This window comes from Hyperoodon ampullatus (genome assembly GCF_949752795.1).
Source record: "Hyperoodon ampullatus genome assembly, chromosome: 6".
Classification (NCBI taxonomy): Eukaryota; Metazoa; Chordata; class Mammalia; order Artiodactyla; family Ziphiidae; genus Hyperoodon; species Hyperoodon ampullatus.
In genome coordinates this window covers 62,134,229-62,161,047 of record NC_136919.1, presented here as the reverse complement: position 1 = coordinate 62,161,047, position 26,819 = coordinate 62,134,229, and the positions used below count along the sequence as shown (strand labels likewise).

At 38.8% G+C, this 26,819-nt stretch overlaps 1 protein-coding gene across 3 annotated transcripts in view; it reads right to left on the bottom strand.

Annotated features, from left to right (window-relative positions):
* Nucleotides 1-621: 621 nt before the first annotated feature.
* Nucleotides 622-26,819, bottom strand: part of TTC39B (tetratricopeptide repeat domain 39B) — a gene marked incomplete at its 5' end in the record, with an annotated part of 127,765 nt that continues 101,567 nt past the window's right edge. For all 3 annotated transcript variants that reach the window (XM_079707242.1, XM_079707240.1, XM_079707241.1), the window contains 7 exons: nt 622-1,473; nt 4,719-4,835; nt 7,603-7,720; nt 16,071-16,179; nt 19,867-19,993; nt 24,489-24,580; nt 25,753-25,914. In XM_079707242.1, coding sequence (XP_079563368.1) covers nt 1,383-1,473; nt 4,719-4,835; nt 7,603-7,720; nt 16,071-16,179; nt 19,867-19,993; nt 24,489-24,580; nt 25,753-25,914 — 816 coding nt within the window. In that variant the 3' untranslated portion in view covers nt 622-1,382. The remainder of the gene's footprint in view (nt 1,474-4,718; nt 4,836-7,602; nt 7,721-16,070; nt 16,180-19,866; nt 19,994-24,488; nt 24,581-25,752; nt 25,915-26,819) is intronic.

The following is a 26,819-nucleotide window of genomic DNA, read 5'->3' as shown; positions in this document are numbered from 1 at the left end:
CCAATCTGGGGCTGTTTTTGTTAAACTGCAGAGGCTTCCACGACAAGTTATTCTTCAAAATAGAAATAAGACAAAACCCTGATTCATCGATTCTTTAACTGTTTTTTGTCGCTCTGGATGCAGTCTTGTCCTCAGCCACTGCACATACATATTGGAGAGCTGAGGGGCTGGGGAGGGCAGTGATGATTGTAAAATAAAACACACACTAAGTGGGAATGATCTGGATTAAACATTTTAACATTGTTTGCTGAAAATAAATATCTCAGCCTCAGACCCACAGTTATAAAACTAAAAGAGACCTTGAAATTCATCTGTTCTTTTTCCATTTCACAGATGAGGAAAATATGGTGATGGAGAGAGCACAGAACTCCCTAAACATCACCCCGGTAACTGCTGACAGCAGAGCCAGGACCACACAGAGTTGGCTCTCTTCCACTCCATGCCCTGATTGTGTTTGCAAATTAAAGGACTAAGCACAGTCCAGATATTTATAAGGAACCATCACAGTGCTAGAGAAATGAGCAGATTAGACCTTACACACCAACATTACGAGTGTAAAAATTATTATTTTACATATCATTGAAAGCAGCAGGAACTTTATAAGAAAAATAATCAGCGTATATATTTTAGGTGCTCATTGTTAAGGTTAAGGAAATTTTCTAAAATATAACTTTTTTTCCCTTTAGATACATGGAATTTTTTTGAATTTTGTTATAATAATAACAGACTTAACTACATTCAAAAACAGGATAGTCTCTCAAAACCACCTGTAAGTTACATGAAAAATAAAAAACAATAACATTTCATCACCTTTTCTAGACACAGATCTTTCAACCTATTACCTACATTACCTGTCCTGTTCACACCCATTGCCTGTCTTTTTCAGGAGTTTTCGGAAAGTTATTGAGCTGTTTTGAATGTAGGTGATTCTTATTTCCCCTCTGAAACTTAAATGCTAGGCAACTAAATATCTCTGAAGTTTAACTGACCAACAAAGCTAAAAATGCTTAGGTTGTAAGCCATTTGCTACTTACACAATATTCATTTCCACATTAAAAAAATAAATAATCTAATTATACTTTACTGTACCTGTGAGTCCTTTAAAAGACTTTTCACTCTCCAATTCAAATCGGATATGAAATTTTTTTTGGAGATTCAGAATATAAGAGTTTTCTAGATATTATTTAACATCATTCCATAGGAAAAAAAAAAACCCCACTTATGTAGACCAATAGTAAACCACACAGATGATAGAAAATATTGACAGTAAAATTAGTTTTTTGTCTCACATTCACAAGATCATTTTTCCACTTTAATACAAGGTCTAATCTACAGCAGATGCCAGTACTAATTGAGAGAAAATTCCATCCTTCATGTTCTGATCAATCTGAGGAAGATTTTTTCCAGAGGTGAAGAGCTGCCTGAATTCTGAAGTGTAGTCTGGACTCCAGTGAGTAATCTTTGTAGTTATTTCTAAAGATAAATAACAATAACGTTGTAATGTCAAAATTCCTTTATACACCAGGGCACCACCACCCTCCTCCCCCTCCTCTCATCTTCATTCCTTATTTGCTTTCAAACGTTAATATGCATAACAGTGGATTTTGTTAAAATGCAGATTCTGATCCTGGGAGGAGATGAGGATGGCAATATTCTGTATTTCTAGAAGCTTGCTGGTGGTGGTCTAAAAAGCGTGCTTTGACTAGCAAGGTTTATATAATTACCAAACCATTCACAAACAGCAAGAAGGTTACAAGGAGGGTTTAACAAATTTTGTGAACTATTTTTAAAGAGTTGACCTCCTTTTCTAAACTGGAAATTTCAGGCAGCCTGTATAAACAAGATGAACATAATCATTCACCCCCTCCATACACACACAAAAAAATTTATATATATAGAGAGAGAGATTTAGATATAGATATGGAAACTCTCACAAAACGACAATCACAACAAAGATAGCAGGATTACTTGGTGACACCAAAATTACTTACTGTAATTCTGATGGGCAAATATCAATGGGTTGATCAATAATTATTATGTGACAATGTCAGGAGGGGCATTAGAAATCCACAGATTATTTAAAAACTTCACTTAGATCATCCATGTTGACTTCTCTTTGCTAGAATTGTTCAGAATCAGCAAAATGGAATGCTTTGGACCTTGGGCTCTGCTTTCACACACCACCTTGGCCCATGGGAGAGCTGTACTTTCTTTCTTTGCAGTGGCATTCATTTCTTTCTATAGCCCTTTACTTTATACAGGTCTAAGGGTTACTTACTGGTAAACTTGATAAGGGTTATTATTCATAATGAGGGTTATTATTCATAAGCTAAGCCAACATCTTACTAGAGTTTACCAAAGGACGTAATTGAGTATTTCCCTAATTAACTTCGGAAGCTTTGCAAAGCTCCTACTGCACAAGGAAAACTGCAGATAATCAACAGTCTTGAAATTATGAGACGTCTGTTTATGTTGACATCACTGGGACTGTCTTGAGTTAGTGGTGACTTTTGATCACTGCTGGTCTTGCTTTTTCATAGTGAATTACTAGTCTTTTATTTTCATTGTTATAAATTTGCCTTATTCTGCATTGCTTAGATAACATCAAATATGTCCAAATGATATGAATACTTAGAAACCGTATTTTTAGTCCCAAATTTTCCAATGGGACTAAAAATTTTCAATAGATTTGAAGATACACGAATGTCAGTTGAAATAGGAGTCATACTCACTCTCAACAAATTAACTTTAAAAGTGACTTTCTCTCATAACCTCGGCTTTTAAAAAAAAAAAGATAATGAAACCTCTCTTGGCTCCACTGTGCCTCCAAAGCTTCTGCCCCATTACTATGCTTTATTCACAGCCAAATATCCTGAAGGAGTTGCCTGGAGTAGCTAACTCCACTTTCTCACCTCGCTTGTCAAAGTCACCGATGATCATGCTGCCAAGTTCAGCAGCCACTTCTCTGGTCTCACCTTGACTGACCTCTTGGCGGCCATCTTCACAACTGACCACTCTCTTCTTTTGAAACATTTTGTTCACTTGGCTTTCCTGGATATCCTCCTAACTCACTGGCCACTTTTTTTTTTTTTTTTTTTTTTTGTGGTACGCGGGCCTCTCACTGTTGGGGCCTCTCCCGTTGCGGAGCACAGGCTCCGGACGCGCAGGCTCAGCGGCCATGGCTCACGGGCCTAGCCGCTCCGAGGCATGTGGGATCTTCCCAGACTGGGGCACAAACCCGTGTCCCCTGCATCGGCAGGCGGACTCTCAACCACTGCGCCACCAGGGAAGCCCCACTTCTTAATCTTATTGTTTAACCTCTAAAATGATGGCATATCCCAAGGCTCTATGCTGGATCTCCTTCTCTAGCTGTATAACTTTCCCCAAATAACCTCATCAAGCACCACAGCTTTAAATATCACTGTCTCTGTTCTGGTGACTTTGAAATATCTACATTTGGCCTTGACCTTTACACTGAACTCCATGCTGGTATATATATGACTGCCAACTCACCATCTCCACATGAATACCTATAGGCACCTCAAAATATCACAGTCCAAACAGGAGTAATTTTTTTTTTCTCTCTCTCTCCTCAATCCTTATCCTCTCAGTATTCCCCATTTCATTCAAGAAGCATTATCAACCTCGAGGCTCAACACCCTCCCCGCTCCACCCCCCAGCCAAGAATGCTCCCCACACAGTCCTCTGGTGACTGGTCTTCTCAGGACTGGCTTTAATTATGCTACATACCACCTGAAGGAAACCTTCCAGAATCAACTCAATCTAAAGTAGCACTCGAGTACCCTGTATCATATCGTAAATCTCAGCAAAGCACATATCATTGCTACTCTTCTTATTTGTTTATTTACCAATACCCCTCAACTTAGAAGGTAGAAACATTGCCTGTTTATGCACAGTTGTCTGTCTAGAACCTTTTCTAGTGTCTAGCACATAATAGGTACTCAGTGAATTTTCTGCTGAATTTGAGTAAATGAACAAACTAGTGAATCAGCAAGCTATTTATGGCCTACAGCTATCATGGCATTCTTTCTCCATGGCAAGTAGTGTTCAAAGCAAGCAGACCACAGGGTTTGTGCCCCCAGTAAGTGAGCCGTGATCACAGGAGGTCTGAGAGCCACTGGACAGCAGAATTGATAAAGTACTTTGAAACTGCCACATAGTCAGAAAGAAAAAAGAGGAGAAGATTCAAAGGGCTTCTTCAAATCAATGGCTCTTTAAGGAAATGAGAGAGATGGTGGAACACGCCAAGGATCAGCAAACTATGACCAAAATTATGGCCAAATCTGGGCACACCCATTTATTTACATATTGTCTTCTATGGTTGCTTTTAATACAATTGAGTAGTTGCAATGGAGACCTTATACTGTAAAGCCAAAAATACTCACTAATTGGCCCTTTACAGAAAAACTTTGCTGACCCCTGATATAGAAGAGAACAGGCCAGAAATCTGTCATGTAGGTCCCCAAAATCACAACATTTGTAAACAGCCACAGGGTCTGGCATTAAGAGGGTTGGAAACAGCACAATTCCAGCAAAAGCCACAAGCAGAAACTAAGCATAAATTAGCAAATGTAAAATTGTGACTAATTTTTCATTAATGTGTTCATTTTAAGTGTATCAAGTTACTGCTGTTGTTAAAATTGTATTGACATTCCTGACTCCATAGCAATCAAGGAGAAGCTGCCATTATCACTTACCTTGCAGTTTCTAGGACCTTTATGGCCTTGTCAATTTCCCCTTGGTTTTTATACAAAAATGCCAACTCAAACAGAGTAAATGGCACTAGGTAGTGGTCATACTTCAGTAGCTTTTCACTAAAAGAGCAAATGAAAAGCAATTAAGTCTTAACAGAACAAGGAACATATCATTCTTTTCCAACATATATGTATTTTTCCCCATTCTTAAGAAAACAGCTACAGCACTAAGACTATTATCAGAGAAAAGCTGCCATTATACAGTTAAAGAACCTAATAAACCATGGCAATAAATACTATGCTTTTAATATATTACTCTTTTTTTTCTTTTTTACTTTTTTTTTTAACTGTTTTTTTTTTTTTTTTGGGCCAAGCTCTGGCATGCAGGATCTTAGTTCCCCGACCAGGGATTGAACCCGTGCCCCCTGCAGTGGAAGCACAGAGTCCTAATCACTGGACCGCCAGGGAATTCCCTATATTACTGTTTTATTTTATTCCTTAATATAAATCCAGCACTGAGGATTGTTTACTGCCCTTCAGGTATACAAACGCATGCAGATCTTCAAAGATTAACCCTAGAAAGGACAGGATCATCCCTCCTGAACATGAATGTATTCAGGAAATGACTCCACTCAGAAAATAATGCCACTTATTTCTCACTGAGGTTCAACTCTCTTTGCACTGCTGTCTTATAATGCTTCAAAATGTCAAGAAAGAAGTGGTCAACACTTCTGTTTTCAGCAGTATTATGAAAATTCTCTGACTACAAAACATCTAGAAGCACTCAAAAAAATAAGAGCAACACCCTTTAAAATGCAGAGCTCAGCTCACAAGGACATAAGGAAAACTCTCAAACTGAAAGCAAAACAAAACCAGAACTCTAAGTATGTGCATGATGCCAAAGCACTCCTAGGTCTGTTTCAGTCTGAATCAGCCAGAGCTTTGTGTCTCAATGTCCACACAGGAGGTGAGGCCTTGGGTCCACATAGTATGTAGAGCCTGAGCTGAGACTCTACATACAGCTGGGGCTCTGCTCCACCAGAGAAAGGGCAGATGAGAAAAACCCACTTGCAGCATAGGAGGAAGACAGGGGCAGTTGGCTCCTTGGCCTGAGGTCTAGGTGAGGGGGGGTGGGAAAAAAACACATCCCTTAGGAAATTGATAACCAATAGGCCTGCCCTCACATGAATTTGCAATTCAAATTTATGTGGCCCAAATGATCCAAGAACTTCTAAGCAATGAAATTAACATGAAGGTGGCCCTGGCCTGGAAAAGCCTTTTGGGCATCTGGCAGAAATAAAAGCAAAATCACTCTAGAGAGAGAGTCTTCCTCAATCCTAGCCTCATAGGAGCCTCAAGATAAAACCCCACTGAAGGTGAACTCACAATCCAAAACTATAAAACACACCAGCAAGCAATTCACTATGAGATTCAAAAAATACAACAAATAGCCCAAATGGGTCATCCTTTTGATCCTAATAAAAACACCAATAAAAGCGAACTCAATGGATACTTCTTTAACATGTTTACTAAAGACTGTATATTACTTATTTGGGAAATAGTTATTGTCTCTTTCGGCTTCTTATAAGGACACCAGTCCTCCTACATTCTCATAATATATAGTCAGAAAGAGGCAGATCAGTAGCTATGGATGGAAAGGCACATGATATTGAACAAAAAATGTCAACCGGCAGTCTATGGCTGTGATCTATTTGGCTTACACAATGGTTTCCCAAAAATTGAGCCAAGATTTAAAAATCTGGAGACGTTATGCAAAATTCAGATTCCAGGCTTTCAATGAAAAATTGTAGGGACTTCCCTGGTGGCACAGTCATTAAGAATCCGCCTGCCAATGCAGGGGACACAGGTTTGATTCCTGGTCCGGGAAGATCCCACAGGCCGCGGAGCAACTAAGCCCGTGTGTCACAACTACTGAGCCCACACGCTACAACTACTGAAGCCCGCACACCTACAGCCCGTGCTCCACAACAAGAGAAGCCACCACAGTGAGAAGCTCGCGGACCGCCACAAAGAGTAGCCCCCACTCGCTGCAACTAGAGAAAGCCTGCGAAGACCCAACGCAGCCAAAAAAAAAAAAAAAAAAACTGTAGGGATTATTGCTACTGGGCCCACACTGTCCAGAGCAATAATCAATTAGAGCTCAGGAGTGGCTGCATTCTTTAGAGAGAACACACAATCTCCCTAATCTGCAGTGCCCACTAATCCCTATTCCTGCCATCATTCAGTAAGGTTACTTGTCTGGCCCCTGTAATTGCATTTGTGACTCCAGATGTAGAGAAGAGGGTCAGGCATCAGAACCTTGACTCAACTCTCTAATTAGCAAAAGAGCAGCAGCATCATCAATGCTCTTGGGGGGTTAAAACTCATTCATCTACAGAAAAATGTCCCTTGCCAAACGAGAAGCAGTTTTAGTATTCATCACAGTCATTCTTTCCTGTCACATTATCATTACAATGATGGCGAGTCTTTTTACTCAACTTTGAATCCCTAGGATTCAGGATCACAGTCTCTGGCACATAGTGGGTACTCAAATATCTGTGGAATAAATGAATGGCAGACAAATGCATGAATCAAAAAAGTATCAGATGTTCTGTACACTGCTGCCAGAATTTAGACAGACACATGTCAGCCTGGCTGTAAATTTAGCTTTTGTAAGTCACCTCTGAACACCAGGTAGAAAGGCATAAAGCCATGTTCCACTTAGGTTATAATTTTTTTCTCAGAGAATAAAGAAAACATTACTGGATTCTCTTTCTGGTAACACCAAGTAAAAGGTTAGCAGCGGGAGATAAGAGCATCACTTTCTCACAGTGATTCCCCAGAAACCACAATTTGCACTCAAGTTGGTTTCATTGTCCGCTTTTACCTTTGGACAATGTGATTGAAACACAATTCTGCTTGCAAAGGCCGCTGTAAGTTCTTCAGGCAGCATCCTTTCAGCAACTTCACTAAGCATTCATCATCTACAGAGTAGTCACTGGAGTCTTAAAGCAAAACAAACATACAATTCACACACGGAAAGAAAAATACTTGTAAAAATCCTATTTAAGAGTTAGCACTAACAGCTCTTAGGTTTCAGAGGGACCATTTAAAAATAAGGAGAATACGTTTAGCATTTGTTATGCCTTACTAAATAAAATACAATGAAAATATTTCAAATGAAAAGAATACTAACTACATTAATACACCATTTTATTAAGGGGTTCACTCTAGCCACTTAACATTTTTTTCGGGTGCTCATACTCTAAGTTATGTGACCTTAGGTATAATTATAGGAAGTTTGAACTGTAGATAAAGCAAGAGCTTTATTAGTTCTGTGAAAGGTAAAGCGGTGAGGAGGACGCACGCTGCCTCTTCCTGTGGTTCTGGTCCCTAGCTGTGCTGGCTTCCTGTAGAAGAGGGTAACACTTCCATATGGAGAAGCAGATGGCCTTCTCCCCATTAAAAATTCAGGAAGGAGCACACCCTCTCCAGATCATTATGTTTACAACTTATCAGTTCTCCCAGGTTATGTGCTTTTGGGGAAGAAATTATGTCATAAAATTAGACAAAATGGTTCTGAAGTGTGCAAGGCTCCTAAAATCCCCCAAAACTTCTAACTGCGTGAGGCTAATGCGGAGGATTTTCTTTCAGGACTTTTTCCCTTTTGAAAATGACTCGTTACCTTCTACAGCCCAAGGCTAACATATATTAACAGAAGGAACCGTATCATGTGTGACATCTATCTGACAAAGGTTGCCATTTCACATCTATCACTTTTGAATTTGGGGTGGGTTTTTTTTTTGCAAGTTAAGTGCAACTAACAAATCACTCCAAGACAGACTGATAATTTATACATTTCACGCTGTGACAACACAGGTGGGAAGGGGCAGTAAACCAAATTAATGAGGCTCTAAGAGTCCCTCATACTGAAATACTCTTGCTTTCAGTATAAACGTCAGAAATCACCATTAACACATGCTGGTGTTTTAATCAGTAAACTGCTTGTCTATGGGAGGTTAAGGATGCTACTTAACCAACTCGAAGGAGGTCACTTTACTTCTAGGTGCTGAAAATAGCTGATATTCACCTCTCGCTTCCAGGATCTGACAGGTTATTCACTAAGAAAATCACAAATGTCAATGCCACATTACCTTCCCTATTAAAATCCATTCCCCCTTTTCCTCAAAAAAATCTGTTTATGCTTCTAATCATGGATGCTCATTGAAATATCCATTCAAGAAGTATTATCTTTCCAGGCCTAGAACCAAACCCTTATGGTCCATACTGGATGCTAAGTTTTAGTATCACTATTGTGCATTCTATTGAGTTCTATGTCACATTTTATGACAGTTTGTCTTATCTCACCGTTTTGGTGCTCAGTGAAGGACAATCTTGCTGAGGAACACCATGGAAAGTTGAAGTACCATTAAAACACACAACTTTTATTTAGATCATGACTTTGGGATATGGAAAATGGATTCAAAAATACCATGTTCCTCCAAAAACCTTAGAAAGCAAAACCATTATTTCCTCAGACCACTACCTGTCAGATGATTATTTTCCCTTAAAATGTGAAGGCTTTATCATGACTATCAACCTCACGGGAGAGTTCCCGGATGAACATTTCAACACATTTTACACCCCAAGAAAATTACACAATAATGCTGCCAAAGCACACTTGCATCACAAAAGATCTGCTGAACTTAAAACAGAGGGTAGGCTTAGGGAAAAGGAAATTTGAGGCCCAAGCTACAAAATATGTACAATTGAACTTTTTAGAAGCTAGTTGATATGCACCAAAGGAAAAATGTGAAAATAGATTTAGAGGTGAAGAGCCATAAAGTAACGCTTTCCCTTTTATGTAACTTGTATTATGCTTGCTACATAATTGCAAATTAGTTATAACAAATAGTTAAAGTAGAACTACTGAATCAACTTCCGGCTACATGTTGAATTGAGTCAGATTTCGAATGAAGCACTATTGGAATTAATAGCAAATACTGACTCAGGGCATACTACCAAGTTCTTTTCTGTCTTTAAACAGTATTCCTCCTTTTGCATCTCTGACCAGCCTTTCATAACTGTGGCATCGTCAGAGGAGAACACCAGTTATATCCTCTATCATCTTTTACTTTAGAGACACTTAACAAAGGTATGAGAAGCCAAAATACATTCATTTCCTAATAATGTGTATGTGGCGAGGGTGGGTAGGGGGGAAGGAGGTGTTTAGTGGAGGCTGAAGTCACCTCAGCTTTGCCACTTCACTCCATTTTCCAATTGTGGATTTTTTCCCTCACTCTGAAGGATAAGAGCTTAATTACTAAAAGATCCTAAGGGGGTAGGGGTATAGAATCAGGTAGTCATCTTGCGTAAAACCGTGGACCTAGAAGAGATCATCATAAATTTCATGTGCAACATCTAGCAAAAGTGATGTTCAGAAAAGAAACCAGTTTTTTGTTTGTTTGGATTTTTTTTTTAATCCAGCAAGAAGATATACAAAGACAAGTTTGTACAAAGTACAATGGGTCTGTCTGAGCTCTTCTCCCCCACCTGTTCTGCTTAAATATCTCTCAAAGTCTATCATCTCAATATGTCATTAAAAGAGAAAGGAATGGATGGAGAGAACAGCCTGATTTTCTAAACCTCTATTGCATTTTACATGCGTCGTCTGATACAAATATTACTCCTTTAATTTTTTTCCCCCACCAATGTAGGGACAAAATAAATTTAGAGGGAAGGGGTGAAGAGCCTGCTCAAAGAGAGGAAAACTCAATAGTCCCTCAGGACTTCTTAACAGCGTGGGTGCTCTGTATCCGAGGGCTTCACATCCGCAAATTCAACCAACCAGATTGGAGCTACATTTAGGACCCACGGTTGATTGAATCCACAGATGCGGAAACTGCAGATACAGAGGGTGGACTATGGAACCTGAGCATCCAAGGATTTTGGTATCCACAGCGGGTCCTGGAACCGATTCCACGCAGAAACTGAGGTACGACTGTATACAGAGCCCTTACTCCCTGGTGGTACGTAATAGTCTATACTACAAAGGACAGACATTCAAACATTAGGATTTATTCTACTGCACCAAAACCCTTATCTTTGTAGTAAAACAGAAGAAGCAAGCTAGCCTGCTTTTCTGGGGGAAAAATACCCTACAAATGTTTTAACTTAATAAAAAGAGGTTTTTCTTTACCTCCCAGTTTTCACATACCCACTTATTTTAAAACATATTCATTTTTCCATCTGATTTGTGAATATGTGGGGTTTAATCACAGATAATTCCCTTAATGACAGGAACAATGCTTTCTCTGCCTGTCACAATGCTATACCTAGTATGGAAAATCTAAGAGTGTTCAAAGGAACAAATTAATGAAGAGTGGCCAAGTTGATTCAACAAAAATAAACACTAGTAAATTTGTTCAAAAACCCAAATACATTTTACTGAAGTACATTTTGTGAAATCTCATTTTTTGAAGTAAACATTTATGGAGTTTCATCTAAGTTACATTTCAAAATGATGGGGCTCTATGTTGAGTTTCCACTCAAATCAAAGTAAGTATTTTTCCTTTTTGAAATTATTCCATATTAAAAAGAGTAAAAAAAAAAATCACCTCACACCCATTAGGATGGCTATTACCAAACAACCAACAAACAAAACAAATTTTAAAAAAAATAGAAAATTACAAGCATTGGCAAGGATGTAGAGAAATTGAAACCCTGTGCATTGCTGGTAGGAATGTACAATGGTGCAGCCACTAGAGAAAACAGGATGACAGTTCCTCAAAAACTTAAAAATAGAAATGCCGTATGATCCAACAATTGCACTTTAGGGCATATATCTAAAGGAACTGAAAGCAGGGTCTCAAAAAAATATTTGCATACCCATATTCAGAGAAGTATTTATTATTCACAGTTGTCAAAAGTGGAAGCAACCAAATATGCATTGATGGATGAATAGATAAACAAACTGTGGTATAAACATCCAAGGGAATATTATGCAGCCTTAAAAAGGAAGGAAATTCGGACATGTGCTACAACATGGATGTACCTGGAGGACATTAGGATAAGGGAAATAAGGCAGCCACATAAAGAAAAATACTGTGTGACTCCACTTACACGAAGTCTCTAGAATAGTCAAATTCATAGTAACAAAAAGTAGAATGGTGATTGCCCACAGCTGTGGGGAGGGGGAAATGGGGAGTTATTGTTTAATGGGTATGAAAAAGTTCTCAAAACTGGTTGCACAACCAAGTGAATATACTTAGCACTACTGTACCATACAGTTTAAAAAATGGTTAATATGGTAAATTTTATATTATATGCATTTTCCTACCATTAAAAATTTTAAAGAATTGTAAAAAATGTAAGGAGGCTTATCATAACTCTATATTAGTAGAAACTATGCAGAAAATATGTTAGTGATGGAACATCTAGGACACACAGACAAAGAAAGTCTGAAATGTCCATATAGTCTGTACTTATACATACGTTGTTTTGGTTCTTTGTTAAATAGTACAAACTTTGAGTTCCTCCTTTTGGTCCCAGTTTCTTGAGCCTTCTCATCCACTGGTTTCCCTGGTGCCCAGAAATCAAAGGGAATTATCAGTCCATGAAGATGAATACCTCAATATTTTGGCTACTCTACCTAACCTCCAGATGAAAATGAGCGGAAGTATTATAACTTTTCTGTAAAAGGGGAAGGAAAAACAAGGGAAAGGAAACCATCATTCTTTTATTTAAAATGATGCCTTTAATATGGGAAGGTGACATACTCGCCCTTCATCAACAGATGAGCTTTTCGTACGACTGTTTTTCAATAGTGGAGTAGAATATTCCACTCACCTGGTATCCCTGTGATCACCTGCTTGTATGTGCAAGAAGGCTAATGGGGAGGTGGGGAGGGCGGTGGTTTGTGGCCTCAGAACAGCATTGCTCTTAGTTCCATTGCATTCTTTATCTATCCAGCCTGAAACCTTGAGCTTGTTAGCAGATAAGCCCACTGATTCAGCTTGCATTCTTTTCTATTGCTTCTCCTTATTGGTGGGAATCTAAAGCTACAATTATTTTAAATATGGAAGGCAGCCTAAATGCTCAACAATTCTGAAAGAGTTGATTAAATTATGATATATTATCTCCATGGAATGCCATGAAGCTTTTGAAATTATTATAAGGGTTACTTAGCAACAATTAAAACATTTATGATAAACTACCATATGATCCAGCAATCCCACTTCTGCATATTTATCTGAAAAACAAATACTAACTTGAAAAGATATATACACCCTCATGTTCATTGCAGCATTATTACAACAGCCAAGCATGGAAACAACCTAAGTGTCCATCAATGGATGAATGGATAAAGAAAATGTGTTATATATATATAATAGAACATTCAGCCATAAGAAAGAATCAAATTTTGGCATTTACAACAACAGGAAGGACCTTGAGGATATTATGCTAAGTGAACAAAAGTCAGACAGAGAAAGACAAACACCATATGGTCTCAATTCTATGTGAAATCTTAAAAAAAAAAGAAAAAAACCTCATAGATACAGGTAACAGATTGGTTGCCAGGGGCGAGGGGTTGAGGGGTGGGTGAAATATATGAAGAGGTCAAAAGGTACAAACTCCCAGTTATAAAATAAGTCATGGAGATGTAGTATACAGCATGGTGACTATAGTTAATACTGTATTGCATATTTGAAAACTACTGAGAGAGTAGATCTTAAAAGTGCTGAAGGGCTTCCCTGGTGGCGCAGTGGTTGAGAGTCCGCCTGCCAATGCAGGGGACACGGGTTCGTGCCCCGGTCCGGGAAGATCCCACATGCTGCGGAGCGGCTGGGCCCGTGAGCCATGGCCACTGAGCCTGTGTGTCCGGAGCCTGTGCTCCGCAACGGGAGAGGCCACAACAGTGAGAGGCCCGCGTACCGCAAAAAAAAAAAAAAAAAAAAAGTGCTGAAGACAAGAAAAAACATTTTGTAACGATGTACGGTGACAGATATTAACTAGACTTACTGTGGTGATCATTTTACAATGTATACAAATATCAAATCATTATGCTGTACACCTGAAATTAATATAGTGTTATATGTCAATTATATCTCAATGGAAAAAAAAAGTTTACGATATAATAAATGAAAAAAACTAGGCTAGAGTATGTCCAGGTACACTATGATTGTAACTATAAAAATAAAGCTAGGATGGGGCTTCCCTGGTGGCACAGTGGTTAAGAATCCGCCACCGTAACTAGAGAAAGCCTGCGCGCAGCAACGAAGATCCAACGCAGCCAAAAATAAGATAAATAAAAATTTTTTAAAATAATAAAAAATAAAGCTAGCAGAAATTCTAAATTAATTCTGCATAGCAGGAAAAATATGGGTGACTTTTTTCACCCACATCTGTAACAGGGAAGAGCTAAAACGGACTCCCCATTGGATCTGTTTCTTTGACTTTAACCTTTGCTTTTCGTTGCTTTTGTTATTATAATCATACATAATGGCCTGCCTCAGGGAACCCTGCCCACCTGTGACTGGCTGCAAGAAAAAAGAAACTAACACATCCCCTCCCCAGGCTGGTCATTCCAGGAGTTTTGCAAGACTGGTGGCCCTTTTACTTTACTTCCTCACCACCTCTCCCTCTCTGATTCTATAAAAGAAACTGGCATCCAGACCCCGATAAGATGGTTTTTCAGAGACACTAGTCGCCATCTTCTCGGTCTGCCGGCTTTCCAAATAAAGTCATATTCCTTGCCTCAGCACCTCGTCTCTGATTCACTGGCCTGTGGTGTGGCGAGCAGAGTGAGCTTCGACTCGGTAACACATCTATCAAATGTAATTACGTGTTTAATTTTTTTAAAGTAATTGTAAAGAGAAATGTCATTAAACATTTCAGCCCCATACTGTGGTTGAAGTAAAAAATGATCCACTGTGTAGCACAGGGAACTCTACTCAGTGCTCTGTGGTAACCTAAATGGGAAGGAAAACCAAAAAAGAGGGGATATATGTATATGTATAGCTGATTCACTTTGCTGTACAGCAGCAGAAACTAACACAACATTGTAAAGCAACTATACTACCAAAAAAATTAAATAAATAAATCATCCAAATGAGGTGCTCATCCCTGGAGTCAATCATTTCATCCCCCACGTGGGGAGTATACTGCATATGGAGCCGGTACTCCTTCGGTGCCCATTTTCTTCCAGCTAAGAAAAATTAGTTACCTGTTAGAATTTTTCCTGGCTATTCTTGAATTTGTATGCCCTTTACAATGTTTATCATCCCAGCAATTTTTGCTTTACTTCTGTGATTAGAACATTCCAGAGGATAAGACCATTATCTTGGAAAAATACCTAAATGATTTGGGGGTTGATAAGGAATACAACAAAAGCTATCACTTATGGTATTGTTTAGCAAAAGTTAAAGCCTCTATTTATGACAGAGAACTAGAAAATGTCAGAGAAAGAAAACCCTGGGTATCATCTGGTCCAACACCACACCCATTTTAAAAGAAATCGGAGGCCCTCCTGGGTATGGGATGAGGTATGCTTCCCGGAGCCTCACAGCTGCAGGATTGGAACTATAAGCCCAGACCAGCTGATTTTCCTCCTACTATGCCAGCTGCTTCCAGTAAATAGAGCTTCCAGGACACTGGAAAGGGACCTCCTGTACAACCAAAGTAATGAGTAAAAAAATCAAATTGTGACAAGATTTCAACTTGAAAACAAACAATTCTCCGTGTCTGTAAAAACACAGTAGTCATTAGAGAGCAAAAATGAGGCACGGAAAGAATCACAACCAACTAAAACCAGTATACATTTCCCTTGAGCTGTTCTAAAACTCAACTCTCTTCATCTTTTTATTTTGTAACAGCCTTAAGATAAAATTCCCATAACATACAATTCACCCCTTTAAAGTATGCAATTCACTGGTTGTGAGTATATTACAGAGGTGTGAACCATCACCAGAATCAATTTTAAAATATTTTCATCATCCCCAAAAACAAATGCCATAACCTTTAGCTTTCACACACCTCCAGTTCTCCATCCCTAGGCAACCACTAATCTGCTTTCTGTCTTTACAGACTGATCTATCCTCCATATTTTATGTAAATTATATCTCTCACTCGGTTTTCTTTTGCAGCTGGCTTCTTTCACTGAGCCTAACGTCCCCAAGGCTCATCCATGTTGTATCAGGTATCTTTTCTCCATCTTGATTGCAATCACCCAGTCACCTCGGCTCAAGCTCTTTTGTCCTCATCATGCACACAAATTAACACGGGCATATGTGCACAGGGAAAGGATGAGAGAGGGCCAACGGTAAAGATTTCCAGGCTCTTACTTTTCATACTTACTTTCACTTTGTAGATCTGCCTCAGCCTTTTCAACAGTTACCAACAGACTTTCAGAAAAATCTTTTCTTTTGCTCACTAGTGGAAAACCATTCCAAACATACATCATTTCCTAATGAGGAAAAATGAGAAACCATTCGCAATTATGTGAGGTTATTCAATGTTCTTTACAACAACAAAACTACATAGGTGTGTTTTGCCTCAGTTGCTAGTGATCTCAAGACAACATTTAGAGATCATTTTCCTTAGCTTTCCTCATTTGGAATTTAGTGATTTAATTTCCCCTTTTCTCACTTTATTTAATGCTTTTTGCCTTTTATACTGCGAAGTATTCTATATATATATATAGTATATTGTGTTTTTACTGAAAAATTAATTTACTCGTTCATTTAACAAGTATTTATTAAGTACCTACTGGTATCCAATCCTTTTGGAAGATAATGGATTACAGATACAGAAATAAATGTAATATTTTAAAATGATACTATGAACAATTCTATTTAATATAGATTTTTGCTGTTACTCTTAAGGGAAACATTTTTCAATATCTGCCAATTGTTTATATAAAATGTCTCCAAGGACATCACTGAAAATGAACATAGGAAATATTTTACCTGGCTCAGGTTCTTTTATACCATTAAAAACATGTGACAGTCCGGTAATGCAATCCAATATGCAGAAAATGCATTCATTTAAAGGCCACAAGGCAGAATGACAGCCCCTAAAAATGTAAACTAATGATTTCTCATTGCAAATTACACTTAATAGGCAAACAGATGAGAATTTTTTTTTTTGGACCAAAAGCAAATGTGCTCTTGCTTGAAAATATTTTTCTGATCTTCCTGGTAGTGCAGTTCATATTTTGAAAGGTATAAAATAACCAGGGTAATTAGAATCTTCTTGGAAATAAACGAATGTGAAATTATTACAGAGATATTGTTTGAACAGCCTCTTACAGGGAAGCAGTAGAAATGAGGAAAATACATTGGAGTGGCAGCAAAGTCATCTTTACATTATGGTACTGAAAACTAAGATAACACTACCTTTTGTTTTACATCTAGCTTCTTACTGCTAATAGAGTAAGAGTTCAATTCAATAACTAACCGAACATTTATTTTAACTGATGATGATGTTTTTAAATTTTGCTTTTATCGAAGGAATATTTGTCAGAAGAAGGAACGCTCATACCTGACCTTGCCATTTTATGACATATAGGATTTTGGTAAAATTCCTAGTCACCACAAATTCAAGCCAATTCTACACCCTTACCCCTGGAGAAATAAGTGCTCTGAGTTAACCTTCCTTAAGACCCTTAGTAATCAGAGCAAGCTATACATTGTCATGTACACACAAGCATCTAAGTTCTAGGGCAGAGAAAGGACTATGGTGCTCTAGAAAAATTTCAGGGAAGTTCTGTGACACAGAAAGAAAAAAATTTCCCAGCACAAATCACTAGATAGAAATGAAGCAGAAATGGGGCTGAAAGCTGTCATTGGTAAAACAGCAGCAGGCTCCCACGCTGGCTGGGAAAGGGGGATGTTTGGTCATTTTTTGTGATTTGCGTGGTGTTCTTATTTTTATCTGTGCTCAGATATGATTACAGAGTGATCATATATTTTTTTATTAAATTTATCTATTTATCTATGCATTTATTTATTTGTGGCTGCATTGGGTCTTCGTTGCTGCAGGTGGGCTTTCTCTAGTTGTGGCGAGCAGGGGCTACTCTTCATTGAGGCGCACGGGCTTCTCAATGCGGTGGCTTCTCTTGTGGAGCACAGGCTCTAGGCGCATGGGCTTCAGTCGTTGTGGCTCACGGGCTCTAGGCCTGCGGCCTTCAGTAGTTGTGGCGCACGGGCTTAGTTGCTCCACGGCATGTGGGATCTTCCCGGAACAGGGCTCGAACCCGTGTCCCCTGCATTGGCAGGCAGACTCTTAACCACTGCACCACCAGAGAAGTCCCCAGAGTGGTCATATTTTTATCTCACTCCATCACAGGCACAGAACAACCCAGTCTGAGGGTGGTGTTCTCCGAGACTAAGTTGGGAAACCTGGGTCAAGGTACTAGGTGCAGGCTAGCTCCCAACGGATGCCTGTGAGGGGCTGCAGTTTTCTTTCTCAGAGAATATTTAAAGAGCTTCTATATCAATGATAAAATAATAAAAAACCCGATGAAATTAGGGAAGTAAGTATATGAACAACAATTCACAAAACAAGAAATAAAAATGAAAAAGCATGTGAAAAGATGCTCAACTGCACATTTAAACAGTAAAACACTGTTGGTAGGAATTTAAATTGGTACAGCCTTTCTGGAGGGCAAACTGGCAATGTCAAAGTATTAAATGCATATGCCCTTCAACCCAGAATTCCATTTCTAGACATCTCTCCAAGACAATTTTATGCCCATGTACAAAAAGAGAGATATGAAAGAATATTAATTGTAGCTTGTCTGTAGTAGTAAAAACTGGAAACTAAATAACTGTTAAAGGGGGATAATTGAATAAACTCTGGAATCAAAAAAAAAAAATCATGGGCCTTCCCTGGTGGCACAGTGGTTGAGAGTCCGTCTGCTGATGTAGGGGACACAGTTTCGTGCCCCGGTCCGGGAAGATCCCACATGCCGCAAAGCGGCCGAGCCCGTGATGAGCCATGGCTGCTGGGCCTGCGCGTCCGGAGCCTGTGCTCCGCAACGGGAGAGCAAAAAAAAAAAAAAAACATGAACCCCCAAAGGAGGAGAGCAGGTGTCAGCTTGCACTAAACAGCTTTCCTGTGCTATGTGACTACCTACACAAAACTAAAGCCCCAAAGAGTCATCATAATTTGATGTATTCAGTACTTTAAAAAAAAAAGTCTTCATTAAGACAATTTAAGTTGAAATTATGCTTTTCACAAGTCTAGCCTAAATGGCATACCGATCAAGAATGTGAGCTCTATGGGGCTTCCCTGGTGGCGCAATGATTGAGAGTCCGCCTGCTGATGCAGAGGACATGGGTTCGTGCCCCGGTCTGGGAAGATCCCACATGCCGCGGAGCGGCTGGGCCCCTGAGCCTGCGCGTCCGGAGCCTGTGCTCTGCAACAGGAGAGGCCACAACAGTGAGAGGCCCGCGTACAGAAAAAAAAAAAAAAAAAGAATGTGAGCTCTAGTGCTGGGCTAGAGCACAACAGTCACCAGCCACTTATGGCTCTGGAGCAATGCGACTGGTTCAAACTGAGACACAGTCTAAGCATAGAACACACACCAGATTTCAATGGATGAGTGCAATATAAAAGAATGCGAAATCTCATTAATAAGTTTTTAGAGATTACATACTCAAATGACAAAATGTTGCATAAACTGGATTGAACCAATACTCTTAAAATGATTATCATGTGTCCTTTTATTTTTCAATTTTTTACCTTTTGATTTTTAATGTGGCTACTAGAAAAGGTACAGTTACATATGTGGCTTGCATTATAATTCAACTCAATTTCAATTAAGTCAACTCACCTGTCTCTGCCTGAATTTCCTTACTTGTCAAATGAGGCTACAAAGAGAAACTCCCCTTATAGAGTTACTATAAGAATTAAATGATATATTTTGTAAATAGTCTTTATCAAAATTCCTAGAACATACCAATCAGTCAAAAAACATCTGCTATACTTTTTATTATTCATTAATAATTTATTTATAAATGTTCACCTTACAAACACAATGGTTTTTAATTGAGCAAACTTCACAACAAAAGTTAGATGTTCTCCCTGCCACTGTGAATAGACAATTTATTTCTAGGATGCAAACAGTAAATAAAATAAAGGCAGATACCAGGGCAGGCAAGACGAGCTTCACGGGTGCAGGCAACGAGGGAGAGTAACGTCGAGCCTTCCTCACAGCAAACTTCTCGGTAGGGATTGATTTCCCAGCAATTCTCTGCTTCAAGCCATCCACCTGTCTGTGAAAAGCCCCAGCCCCAGCGAAAGGTCATTAAGAACATGTACATTATTTACATCTGTCCTTGTCACGCTGTGCTCCCCAGACTGGTAGCATCAGCATCACCTGGAAACCTGTTGGAAATGTAAATTTGCAGGCTCCACCCCAGACCTATTAAATCAGCAGCTCTAGAGCTGGGGCCCAGCAATCTGGATTTCAATAAGTCCTCCAGAGGATTCTGATGCACGCACAAGTTTGAGAACCACTGATTGACACGTATTTCTTTCTAGTTAACTTAGCAAGTGTCTTAGCCTATCAAACAGAGTCAAGGAAATCTAGATATAAAATTGGCAATTTCCATAAGTAAGCAGGAAAAAGTCCAAAGTATTTACATTGTGGATACTTCTGAGAGAGGCAATAGCATATACTGGTACATCTCCTATTCCTTTCTGCAAGTATGACACAGATCTGTAAAGTAATGTGGCTCAAAAGATGGCCGTCAATTCATGTATAATTTGAGAAAATGTTTCCAAAGCATAGGTGATTTTGAAAATAATCAACTAAGAACATATACCATGTTTACAACCTTTCTCTCCAAATTCTAAGAAATTCCAATTATAAAATTCACAAGCACATAAAATTGAGAATAGGATGATGAGACTACATGTTCCTTGGGCACTTTCTTATACATAACTTTGCAAATGCACCAAACACATTGCCAAGAAGAAATTTAGGGAAATATCCAACTATACTGAAAGAAAAAGATGCAATAAGAGGAAAAAAACATTCCAGTATGAAGACAAGCTTGTGTTACATTATTTCTGGGCACAATTTGGGAATATGGATTTTTTTAATTGAGGTATAATTGACATATGACATTATATTATTTTCAGGTGTACAAAGGGCTATGGCTTTTAAACCAGAATGCCCATCCTTACTGTGAATTAAAATCAGTGGAAGAGGCAGTGGAAATGTGAGGTGGGAGTTGAGGGAAGGGGTCAGAAGCATGCAGTGGACATCAAACCTTGTCATTTAAGGATCACAGAGTCTGTATGAAGAGAACATTCATTTGGGGGACTCTCCTCTCATTATCCCAACAAATTAGATGCTACCACACATGCAGCAGACCTCAAGCTTTCTCCTGAAAATAAGATTGGTTACATATTTCAAAGAAATTATTTTGATATGGAGAAAATTTACTTTGAAGTACAGGAAGTGTGGATGTAAAAGATCTCAATGTATCTTAATATTCCATTCTATTTGTTGTTTGTGTGAAATGAGGCAGTACATTCTACCAGTAAGAGGTGGCATTAATCTACATGGCTTCCACTATTGTTGATTCTATTAGTATACTTGGTCCTATTGCTAAAAAGAGCTTCTCTAAAAGCATGAAAAAGTAGTCCTGGTCATACCTTCAAATTTGTTCTGACAAATTTGTCAGAGGGTTCAGCCAGGCCATTATTTCTCATAATGTGGTCACACACTATAGTATTCCACTTAGAAGTATTTGTCACTGGGCTTCCCTGGTGGCGCAGTGGTTAAGCATCTGCCTGCCAATGCAGGGGACACGGGTTCGAGCCCTGGTCCAGGAAGATCCCACAGGCCGCGGAGCAACTGAGCCCACGTGCCACAACTACTGAAGCCCGCATGCCTAGAACTCGTGCTCCGCAACAAGAGAAGCCACCACAATGAGAAACCCGCGCACCACAACTAGAGAAAGCCCGTGCGCAGCAACGAAGACCCAACGCAGCCATAAATAAATAAATAAATAAATAAATATTTTTTAAAAAGTGTTTGTCATCAATTATGTTTGAAGAACGCAGTTGGGCTTCTCCGTTCCTTAACTTCCTCATTTCCAGCGGTCACCTCCTCCTTTCCACCACAGCCACCCACCCCTACAGTCACACCTTAGACCACTTCATCACCTGTGACTTTTCGACCTCAAAGCACAAATTCAAGCACACCACCCTTTGAACGCCACTCTCCTCATGCTACCTTGGCTGTTCTACTAAGACTTTCAGTCCTCTTGCCTTTCAACTTTCTCCCAGCTCAGCAGTCTCCTTCTTTCCCCATCCCTCCATCCTCCTGCTTAGACTGCCAGGCAGGCAATCTTTACTGCAGCATGCTCTGGCTTATGTCCTAGACTCCTTGCTAATGCCTAGTCGTTGCACTCATCTGGTTGAAGCTCAGTATCCATCCTCCCTGCAACTGCACTGAGAACAAGTTGGTATCACTGTAAATTCATCAACACCAACCTCAAACGAGCCGTGGCACCACCTGCCATTCCCCCTCCTGTGTTTCTCTCATCACCTCACTGTCCCACCCTCTACAGCAATGATTTCCAATATTCTTCATCCTCCTCACACCTCCAGCCCACTCCTTTCTCCTTCACTCTCAACAGACAGCCCTGCCTCCTACTTCATGAAGAAAAAGAGAAGCTGTGAGGGAGGAAGCCCTTCATCTCACACTACCACACACGAGCTTGCATGCCTCCACACCTGTTCTGGACTTCCTCCCTCCCATACAACAGAGGACCCGGTCCTCCCTCTAGATAAAGCCAGTCCTGCCATCAGTGCTTTGGATTCTATCTCCTCTTGCATTCTCAAGAGCCTTGCAAATATCAGTTATCCCATTTCTCGCTTATACCATTTCTCGCTTATATGTCTAACTTCTCTTTCTCCAAAGGATCCTTCCCAGTGGTTTTTGAGAATGCTCAGATCTCTCCCATTAAGATATTCTTTGATATTACATCTCCCTCCAACTCTCTCTCTCTCTATCTCTTCCCCTTCATAGTCAAAGTTATCCAGGGATGTTATTTATGCTCAACTCTCTTCATTTCTTTGTATCTCATTCACTCTTTAGCCAATCCCAGTCTGGTTTCTACCTCTGTTCTATTACCTTACCAACTCCCACTCGGGATACCAATGAGCTCTGTGTCCCTAAAACATTTTGTCTTTTTTTTTTTTTAAGCCTACAGCACTCGGTAGTCCCAGGCGCTCTCCCATCCAGGTACGAACCAGCACCGACCCTGCTTAGCTTCTGCAATCAGACAAGATCGGGCGCACTCAGGGTGGTACGGCTGGAGACTCTGTCTTTTTAAAAGGAATTCTGTGTTCTATGAGACATATTTTGAGCAATCCTGGACGTTCATTTTCCTTTGACCTATATATAAAATGTAGCATTACGTCCTGTCCAATATCAGCTTTGTCTTAGTTCTTTTAATGTGCAGTGCTCCTTCCTGCAAGAGCATCCTCTCATATGCTGTTCCTGCAACAGCATCCTCTCATATGCTGTTCATGCAACAGCATCCTCTCATATGCTCTTCCTGCAAGAGCATCCTCTCATAGGCTGTTCCTGCAACAGCATCCTCTCAAATGCTGTTCCCTTGGTCTGAAACTGTTATCACCACAACTCCCCACTGCCCCAGCAGCTCCCAAGCCACCTTCAGACCTCATCTCAACTGTCATTCCCTCTGTGCTCTTATCCATACCTCTCCTCCCACTGGGGAAAGGAGGGACAGTGGGTAGTGTTGGTGATGCAAGTATTATAGGTTTTTGCCTTGCTAACTGGTAGTCCCAGTCACTGAGAGAGGAAAGAACACCAGGTTTGCTAGGGAAGACTGGATGTGGTGAGTTTTAAATGCTTTGACATATCTAAGTGAAGGTGGTAAACGGGAGCTAGATATATGGGTCTGGAGCTCAGTCACAAGGTCTGTACTAGGGATTTCAATTTGGCTTGAATCAGATTTCCTAAGGTTGAGGTTCTAAGACTGACCTTTGAAATCAAAAGCATCAACTTTTAATAGATGGAAGTAGGATGAGCTTACAAAGATACCAAGAAGGAATGGTGAGACAAGTAGGAGGAGAAAAATCAGTCATGTGTTATAATTTTGCATTTACTGGGTGATTATTTCACTGATGTCTAGTTCCACTACAAGATTATGAACTGCACAAGGACAGGATCCATGCCTGTTTATTCAGCACTTAACACAGTAGTCTTCATACAGTAGGTGCTCAACATAAAGGTTAGAGATGAATGAATGGATGGATGGATGGATGGATGGACACTGGTCTAAACAAAGTTAAACAGATTACTTCACAGCAGAGCTTCTCAGAATCTTTGGCACACTAATGAAAACTAAGGGTATATTATATTGTGTTATATTCTTAAGTTTTTCTGATCACAAAATACCTTTGATTTATAACAGTAAACATCTTTAGCTAACAATATCATTTTAGGAAACTGTGTTCAAAATGCAGTAGCAAAGCCCCAGTTACAAAACAAAAAAACATGTGTTCTCAAGATTCCCAATTACACTGGCATATCTGCAAAGTCTTGCTAAAAGGATGACATTTTGACCCTTAGTTAAATATATTTTTTAAGAGTTTCTGTATCAAATCAGATAAGTTAAAGAAATATGAAGGTGAAACATGGAAGAGCACTAAGGGAAAAAGAAAGTATTTGTGTGTTCCTCTATTCATTCAGGATCTTTGTTATAGAAATAGTGTCTTGCTTACCTAAATAAAGTTACCACATCCTCTTTAGTTGCTGCTACATCTTCCTCTGGAAGCATGCTCAAAATTGCAGCTTTTAAGAACACATATGTTGCCTTGAGGAAAAGAAAAGCAGCTAGTCAGAGAGCATCCTAGATACATGACATTGCTATCTTGCAAATCAGGAAAGACCTACAAATCTTCCAGATATAATACTTAAGAGGTATCAAATATAAAAAAAAAAGAAATGAAGTCTTATATCACCTGTTCCAAATGAGATCAAAACTTTTCCCCTAATTTTGGCCATTTTCCTACTATACAACTGTAACGTTCATGGATGAGAAAATGGACAAAATGCAAAAGAGATCATTATCTCATTCCTCCCAACTTTTCACAAATGGATCAGAATTTTTTTAGAACTCTTTTTTTTTAATTGAAGTATAGTTGATTTACAATATTACATTAGTTTCGAGTGTACAACATAGTGATTCAATATTTTTATAGATTATACACCATTTAAAGTTGTTATAAAATATTGGCTATATCCTCTGTATATTACAACTTTGTATTTTATTTATTTTATAGCTAGCAGTTTGTACCTCTTAACCTCCTTCCCCTAACTTGCCACACCTGTTGGAATGGCTATCATCAAAAAGACAACAAATAATAAATGTTAATGAGATTGTGGAGAAAAGGAAACCCTAGTATACTGTTGGTGGGAATGTAAGTTGGTATAGCCACTATGGAAAACAGAATGAAGGTTCTTCAAAAAATTAAAATAGAACTACCATATAATCCAGCAATTCCATTCCTGGGTATATATCCAAAGAAAAATGAAAACACAAATTCAAAAAGATATGTACATCATAACGTTAATAGCAGCATTATTTACAAAAGCCAAGACATGGAAGCAACCTAAGTGTGCATCAACGGATGAATGGATAAATAATTAATTTTGATTATTGTGAAAAGCCTTGTTATCAGGGTATCAAAAAGTCTACAAACAATTATCAATACTTGATATTTAATACTTTTTATATATAAGTACAGTTCATCTTCACAGATAAAGCCTCTTTGTTGAAAAAGACTATTTGGATGGCTTTTAAAGCACGTAGTGCTGAGGACAGTGGTTATAAACAGCAGGTACTTAATGTCCACTTCCTCCTTTGATGGATCTCTAAGTTGAGAAAACAGTGTCAATATCATACTATGGAACAAACAGTCCTAAATGAAAATCATCCTGTACACTTATTAGCAAACAGATGATATTAATGAAACTGTACTTTACCTTGGACCATTTACTCTCTTTGCAAAGCAGATCTGAATAGTAATACGCCTCCCTCCAGTTTTGTTGGAATACAAAAATCCACATCAGCTCCCAATAACAGAGATGGTGAAACTGTTTCCATTCTTCTTGAACTGAAATGCATTTTCGAAATATCTCTTGTGCCTATAAGTCAATTGCATAAAGCTGATCATCCAGATATTAGACAAGGAGATAATAACCTAATGGAAAAATACATAAAACACTTTGTACAAAAAGAGCAAAATCATCACTCATTAAACCACTCAAGACAACAACACATTCCTTTCCTTACATGCAACAATACAGTTAAATTTTGCCTCTTTATTTAACTCTGTGAGAGGGCCATGGAACTTTATAATGTGGGAGTAGCAAAGTTCCTTTCTTAAGTAAGACGTAAAATGCAGAAGTCCTTTAAGAAAAGATCTGACAATAAATTTAGAACTTCCAGAGGATAAAATATACCTTAAATAAAGTTAAAGGCAATGGACAGACTGGGAGAAGATATTGCTATATGCATAACGGGCAAAGGATTAGCCCTTATCATACAGCAATTTTATAAAATCCTTAAAAAAAGACAACTCAGTGGGAAAATTGTTTAAAGATATAAATAGGAAATTAGAGAAAAAGATATATAAGTGACAAATATACATATGAAGAAATTTTTACACTGGGAAAGATAAATTAAAATATTAGATTATCATTTTTCAACCATCACATTGGCAAAAATAAAACAGATAAATAATGACCAGAGTTGGCAAAGAGCACTGAAAACAAGTATTCTCATATCTTTATAGGAGTTTAAATGGACTAGCCTTGTTAGGAGGGCAATTTGTCTGAATTTATCAAAATGCAAACATCTTTGACCTAGAAATCCTCATTATCAGAATCAATCTTATATAAATACACCTTTGCACAGAAATATACACATAATAATGTTTACAACGGCATTATGTATAGTAGCCAAATGTCTATCAATAGTGGACTGCTTTAATAAGTACAGTATATCCATCTCATTGAATGAAACCCAGCCATCAAAAAGAATGAGGAAG